General features: G+C 37.6%; 1 protein-coding gene across 1 annotated transcript in view; it reads right to left on the bottom strand.

Moving 5' to 3' along the window:
* Positions 1-468: 468 nt before the first annotated feature.
* PDS5A (PDS5 cohesin associated factor A) overlaps positions 469-8,045 on the bottom strand; it is a 138,366-nt gene continuing 130,789 nt past the window's right edge. The window contains exon 32 of the mRNA XM_077758911.1: positions 469-3,161. Within this exon, the coding sequence (XP_077615037.1) occupies positions 3,158-3,161 (4 nt within the window). The 3' untranslated portion in view covers positions 469-3,157. The remainder of the gene's footprint in view (positions 3,162-8,045) is intronic.

Raw genomic sequence — 8,045 nt, 5'->3', positions numbered from 1 at the left:
GACAGAAAAGTCTTGACAATACAAATATCAAGGTGTAGAATGATAATCCCACTGAGAGTAAAATACAGAACCAGGCATCTTATTCCAGATACATGTAATCTGCTTTTTCTCCATCACGTAGTTCTTAAACTAAATGTGCATATCCAAAATCTGCAATAAATAGATGTATCATAGTATAAAGGAAAGGCCACTTCTTAAGTTCTCAGGTTAAAAATCAACTTCTGAAGTTTTCCAAATGTCTATCAGAATTTATCATCTATTATGTTCTCCCTCAGACACTATAGGTCAGATCAGAGTACGTAGCCAGGAGGTTGGATTTTTTTGATTTGATTTCATTATGAGTACATTCAATTTCTTAGAAGGATATGCAGACTCCATAATCCAAACAGAAAATGTGCAAAGATATTTTATCATCAGCTTGTGACATAACAGGGGGTACATGAATATTCAGGGTTCCACACTACTATATAATGCTGCATTTCTTGGTTTTATTTGAAACAATGCATATTTTTAGCATTTTATGGTAGGATTTTACACTCATCATTTACACAAATTACAAGGTTCTGCTTCAAGTCTTTAAAAAATTTTTTAAAAATCCAGCCCATGTGCAGCACAAGAATATGCAAAACTACTTTACATTATACACACTTTTTATCAAAGGAGATACAAAATTCTGGCTTGTAGTTTTAGACAAATACAAGAAGCTTCAAACTAGACACAAAGGGTTAACATTAATTCTCAAATATAAGTCTGCACTTTGTGTTGTATTTCTCTGAGATGTGAATATCAAATTCCTAAGGGATTTAGCTCTTTCCTTTTTCAAAGGAAAACTGACAAATGTCCCTTACGTCCCTCCCCAGCATCTTAATCTTACCACCCTACTCTCCCTTCCCTTAGTGCCAGACACTTGCTTGCATAACATTACGAAATTGAGGGGGGTGAGGGGGGGGCATTTACATACACCTGCCGACCAGATCCTTGTAGCTAACTCCTCTCCTGCAAAAATCTGAGCAGCCACAAACAAACAGATGCAAATGGTTCTGCTGCATTATGTTAAATATGAATTAACTAGATAATCTAGTTGGCTGTGATGCTGAGTAACCAAAAGGAGAAAGAAGGTCCCCTACCAGTGTGCTTTTTATTGGTGACAAGATTGGTGGCCTTAAGAATCAAGTTGTCTGATGCTAAGAGCACTTTAAAATCTTTCTAAATATGTATGTCCACTGTTTCCTTGAGGGACTTCTCTGATGCTTATGCATAGATATTCAGCATGTTGGAGGCAGTATTTTATACTTTCCTTCTAAAGGGTTATGAAGAGGCAATAAGGAAGAGAGGGCTTTTCCTGCCCTTTTAAAAGATATTGTTTTCTATCACTTGTATTCATTGTTCCCTAACCATCATCCGATACCTAAATGTGTGTACATGCATATTTGAAAGAATGACCCATCTTCTACTGGGTCAATATACAGCCAACTCTTGATTATCTAAGGAGATAAGTGACATTTACTACCAGCAAATTTCACATTTAACGTAATCATTCTTTTTTTGGACACAGTTCACTTTCACTGTTGTACATCCCTCAGAGGCCATCAAAGACCAAGTTCTAATGCAAATGTCATTTAATGTCCTCTAACCCTCACTAGGAATGTGCAAGGAAACCAAGTGAGCACATTCAGTCAGGGTTCTGGGAAAGAGCCTAAAGTACAGAATGGGGGCAACTACAACTCTGCACGTGAAAAGGACAAATTTCAAGTTCCTCCTGAATTAGCTCTTGTAGTATACTTGCCTTCATTATTATAAGTTTATGATTTAAATTGTTGTTATGACTGCAAAATTCAAAACCTGAGGCGTAGTCACTATTTTATATAGATAATGGAGAGTTGACTGTGACATGTTTATGACTTTAGCCCTTTCACATAAAAAGAAACTCACAATATGATAAAATGATTAAAAGACTACCATATGACATCTAGAAGCATTTATTTTATGCAAAAACTTAAATATGATGATGTGTACACAAAGAGTGCACACACTACCTATGCTGAACAATATGCCAAGAAACATATATTGATGCAACAGTCGTCTTCTAAAAATAAACATAAAAACTGAGCCCAGACCGGCAGACAAAAGCAAAATACTTATTTCCCAACAGCACAATGCTGAAAATTGATAGCAATCCTGAACACCTCCAACTTTCCTTACAAAGCTGCCAAAGTCCAACTATTTTAAAAAACTGACTTTTTCTTTACATCAATAATAAAAATCTGGTGACAAACATTATAAAACCAAATGCTGGGCAGTCTTTACTCCTTTAAAATTCCAAATATTCCAACATAATCACAGGAGTAAAAACCATTTTAAAGTGATATGATTTACGAAACAAACAACAATATGTACATTTATTGCAAATTATATTAAACTAAAATGGAGGGGAAATCAAAATATGAAGTGATATGAAATCAATAATGATTTTAATTATTTTCTCACTCTGATAAAAATCAGAAAGCAACATTTATAAAATTGCCACCACATCACTTTTCATAGCAGGGAACTGAAATCTGTACATCTCATTTTTGCAGAAAAGTAGGCAGGCAGAAAGAATTATACATAAAAGTTTCCAAAAGGAAAAACAAAGAAATATTTAATCTGATCTCTTCTTTTCTTCTAAAAAATTAATTCAGTAGACTTCTATTTTTTTTTTTTTTCTTGTGTAACATGGGAATTCCTGGCTCTAAAATTGATGAATTTTCAGTGTCAGTGTAAGGACATCCTGTTACTTTCTTTAAAATAAAAACTGCAGCATGGAAATTATTAATGGTGTATTATGCCTTTAAACTCCAGATATGCAGGAACTGGAACCAAGTGTTAAGCAATTTGCTTAATTATTGACTTCTCCTAAGAAAAGTCTGAGGGGAGGGCAGGGTAGAGTTGCTTTTAGCCTCTCTCTCAAGAGTTTCTGCTGTACATTTCCATCAAAGGACTTGTGGTCATGTGAAAAGGAAGTAATAGTTTCTTTCAGTTTTCAAGGCAGAAAGTGTGTTCTGAAGTTAACTTCATTTTCTGTTCAGGGACATTTTGAATCCAAGTTTTTGCAGAAGCTGGAGTCTGCTTCTGTTTGGCCTTCATTTTCTCCCTTTGCAAAGGAGTTGTTTTCTTTTTACCTTGGGGATGGGAGTAGAAGAAACCAAAGTTAGAAAAGATGTAAATAGGAAAATAAACCAGAATTATTTCACTTCTATATTATCTAAAAATCTCAGTATTTTTTTTCCCCATTTTTCACCTGACACTTGTTTTAAGAAATCTTTCTATAAACTATATAAACACAAAATACCAATGAAGACATTTTAATTTTCAGTCATTAGGTGCTGTTACCCAATGGCGGATTTGCTTACAATAATAAAACAATAAAAGCTATTTATTTGAAATAACTGCATGGGGCGCCTGGGTGGCTCAGTCGGTTAAGTGTCACACTTCAGTTCAGGTCATGACCTCGCGGTTTGTGAGTTCCAGCCCTGGGCTGGGCTCTGCACTGACAGTGCCGAGCCTGCTTGGGATTCTGTCTCTTCCTCTCTCTCTGCCTCTCTCCTGCTTGTGCTCACTCTTTCTCTCAAAAATAAACATTAAAAACAAGTGAAATAACTGTAATTTGTTATTAGTGTTATTTCAAAATGGCATTACAGAAGAAAAGTTACCGGGTACTATGGCAAAATGAATTTATAAGCAGCGAAGTAAGTTCTGACTTCTGAACTGGGAGAACACTTACAGTTGAGTATACTAAAAAACAAGGAGAAAGATTTAGGTTAATTCTGTTAAGAGATTAGAGGAGTCGAATCCCCACCGCTCCCAATGCTCTAGTAAGGAAAGACATTCTTATCGATGGAAGCAAGAGCTTTTTCTCTCACCTAACCCCTCCTTCAGAGGAAGAACCCATCTGATAGGTAAGGGGCAGGGTGGGAGGAGCTGAGCGTGCTGGGCTTCTCTTCTAGATTTGCCTCCAAAAGAGCCATTCTGGTTGGCTTGGGTTGTGTTTGTTCAATTTAGAGGCAAGGCATTAGGAGCCAGCCATCTGGCCTGTGATTTCCACATTTTAATCAGCCATATTAGGATTAAAACTGTGTCTCTCTTTCTCAATGATTCCAAACTTGGGAAAGAAAGATTAAGGGAGTTGTTTACTTATATTCCACTACATATACATTTTATGAAGATAATGCTTCAAGAAGTGATTAAGATTCTTAGAGACTATTAATTTGTTATAATATACAAAACAGATTTAATAATGTGATATCAAAGAATCCTCTACAAGCTACCTGCTGCACCTTCAGGAAGTGTCCTTGTACTAGCTCTGAGTCCGCAGTATTCTCCTGGCTGTTCTCACAGATTAAAAAAAAAAAGTCTAAGGCTCTATGCCCAGCGTGGAGTCCAACATGGGGCTTGAACTCACAACCGACATCAAGACCGGAGCTGAGATCAAGATTTGGATGCTTAACCAACTGAGCCATCCGTAAAGCCCCTGTTCTCACAAATTTTTTAAAAATTATTTTTATTTGGGGGTGGGGGGAGAGGGCCAGAGGGACAGAGAGAGAGAGAATCCCACGCTGAGTGTAGAGCCCAATGTGGGGTTCCATCCCACAACCCTGGGATCATGACCTGAGCTGAGATCAAGAGTTGGACACTTAACTGACGACTGAGCCACCCAGGCACTCCAATATGCAAGTATTTTCAAAGCACTCTGTTATACCAGTTTTGTACGCATACGTAGTGCCTTAGAATTAAGACTTAATTTTACCTTAAAAGTACAATATAGCATGGTAGTTAGTTACAAACTCTGGAGTGACGCTGCATGAGTTTAACCCTGGCGCCACTATTTACACAAGGAAAGACCCCAAAAGCTGCATGGGGCCTCTATGCCTGGGTTTCCTCCTCTTGTACGCTAGGGATGATGATAGTACTTACCACATAAAAATGTTCTAAAGATCTGAAAGGTTAACAAAGAGTTTAGAAATGAGCCTGCCTCATAATCAGTACTATATTAGTGTTAGCTATCATTATTCCTATATAGTGATTTTTTTTATTGTAGTAAAATTTTTATGACCTAATATTTGCCATTTTAACCATTTTTAAGTACACAGTTCAGAGGCATTAAGCATATTCACACTGTTGTACAATCACAGCCTTTCATTTCTGGAGTGTTTTCATCTTCCCCAAATGAAACTCTGCACACCGAACACTAATGCCCACTTACTCCTTCCTCCTCCTCCTCAGCAACCACCACTCTTTCGGTCTCTATCGATATGATGACTCTAGGTACCTCATATAAATGGAATCATACAGTTATTTGTTATTTGGGGTCTGACTTTTTTCACTTAGCATAATGTCCTCAAGGTTCATCCACATTTTAGCCCGTGTTGGAATTTCATTCTGTTTTATGTAGTAAACTATACGAAAAAAAACCCTCTTACACTTTTACTGTGTCAGTCAACAGACTGAATGTCGAAGTCTTCTGCTCTCTTCTGGAGTTGACAAGCTAAGAAAATACAGGTTCTTTGAGGCAAGAACCTATCCATATTGGAGACATTTCTATTGCCAACAGCCAGGATGCTGCTTTACCACTCTTATTAGTTAAGTATTTGTTAAAAGAACAAATGAGAAGTACCAGGAGCAATGCTGATGGGCCTATAAGGCACTGAATTCTACGCAGGAGGGTATCATGAGCAGTATAGTTTCTGTGAGGTTTCACTGAAGAATACATCAGGATTCCAAGCTTAATTCCAGAGTTGTGTATTAGGTTTGGGGAAAGACAAAAGGAAGCTTGGGAGAATGTTTCCAAATGTACCTCTATATTTTGTTAAGTTAGTGTGAACGGTCTAATCAGAAGTTTCTAAGATACGTGTGCAAAATATTTGATCTACCGTACTGAGTTAACAGTACAATGAACATGAACATCTAATTTAACCATCTAACTTCACTGAGAATATAAAATCATCACAGAACTCTGTGTTTTGGCTAACACATGACCCCTGTGACCTACTAAACCAGCATACTTTTTTTTTTAATGTATATATTTTTTTAATTACTTCTTTCTAGGAGAGAGAGAGAGCGTGAGCAGGGGAGGGTCAGAGAGAGAGGGAGACACAGACTCTGAAATTGGCTCCAGGCTCTGAGCTGGCAGTCAGCACAGAGCCCGACACGGGGCTCGAACCCACAAACCGCGAGATCATGACCTAAGCGAAAGTTGGACGCCCAACCGACTAAGCCACCCAGGCGCCCCTAAACCAGCATACTTGAGACTTCTAAGGTGCTTTATCACTCAAGACATTTTTAGATTTTGAATAAGGCTCAATACTATTTTTTAATCAAGACTAGTTTCTGGCAAATAAGCCATTTTTGTTGGTTTGTTTAATGATGTTGGGGCACATGGTGCAGCAAAAGTATAACAATGGGTTTTACAATGCACTAATCAGAGACAAGGTCTGGGTCCTACTGACAGTGTTTTCAGGGACTAAATGTGTACCTGGATGTTTTGGTTAGAAGGCAAACGGATGGTTAATGACAGGTAAGGCCAGGTGTCTCAAGTGGCCTGTGTGTGAAGATCAATACTTATAGAAGAGCTAGAATAGAATTTTAGAAAACCTTCAGAAAATTCTGGCAGTCTTGGAGAAAACTGTTCAACTTTTATATGACTGAATAGTAAGGGATAGAGAAACTAGAATTAACTAAAAATGGTTACAACAATTACTGAGCATTTACACACTATGAAAGGCACTTTGCTAAGTGCTTTATATATATTAATCTATTTAATTCTTTTTTAAAATCTATTCAAGCCTTTTTAAATTCTTTTTCTTTTTCTTTTTCTTTTTTTTTTACAAATAGTTTATTGTCAAGTTGGTTTCCATATTAAAATCTATTTAATTCTTAGGACAGTCCTTTGAAGAAGGTATTATTATCCTGCCTTACTGGTGACAATGAAGATGCTGCGGTTAAGAAACACGATGTTCTAGGTCAAAGATGCAGATCTGAGGAGGAAAATGCTAAACCTGTCCCCAGTATCTTTCACTACTATATTTATTAGTCCATAAAACTAAAAATGAGTAGAAGAAATACTCATTACTTCGATCAGGTTTGGGCCTGGGTCTGCTACCAGGACATGCTGTTGTAAAAGGTATCTAGAGACACTTAAAATGTAAGAAAATTTAACAGCTCCAAACCTCAAATTTCGTGAATTTAAACAATGTACTTGTAAACACGTATGTTGCAGGCAATATGGTACTTTATAAAAATACTCAAGCGGGATGGTAGCATATCCTGAAATGATCAAAACTGTCTCTTTCCTAGAAGGAATTAAGATGCTCACATCTAATTCAAGGGGCGGGGAGTTAGGTACCAGTATACAAGGAAAAAAGGGGAGGTAGGGCTAAGTTCTAACAGGATGCCAAATACGACAGGACCAACTTTTAGATCTCCAGCTGAAATACCACCATCACAGGGTAGAAAAGCTGAAGTCCCAGCCCAAGAATGAGCAAAGATGAACAGCTAGGAGGCTGTTTCAGTGGAGAGTGAAAGAAAAGGTAAGTTGTTGACTTATATTAAAATTAACTGTAATAAGAGGAATTAAAGAGCAGGATATACCTGTTTGTATGTCATGACTTCTGTCTTCTCCATCCTGAGACCTTCTTACCCAAAAGGCAGCCCTTTATATTAAGTAAAGCCCATGTAGTTATGTGAAGGATACCAAGCAAAGCTTAATATTGTCCTTGCTAATAAGAAATATCAAAACATGATATCCTAATTACTAATTAACCAAAGGGGGGGGTACCTGGGTGGCTCAGTCGGTTAAGTGCCCAACTCTTGATTTTGGCTCAGGTCATAATCTCTAGGTGATGAGACTGAGCCCTGCATCTGGCTGGATGTGGAGCCTACCTGGGATTCTCTCTCTTTCCCTTTCTGCCAGTCCTTCTTACTCCCCAGCCCCCGCTCACACTCTCTAAAAATAAACAAACAGTAAAAAAACAAAAACAAAAAACCCAAAAACACACTGGGTGCTGGGG

The sequence above is a fragment of the Crocuta crocuta genome, unplaced genomic scaffold (genome assembly GCF_008692635.1).
Source record: "Crocuta crocuta isolate KB4526 unplaced genomic scaffold, BGI_CrCroc_1.0 scaffold223, whole genome shotgun sequence".
NCBI classification, from domain to species: Eukaryota; Metazoa; Chordata; class Mammalia; order Carnivora; family Hyaenidae; genus Crocuta; species Crocuta crocuta.
Note: the sequence above shows the minus strand (reverse complement) of the source record. Positions and strands in the feature narration are given on the sequence as shown.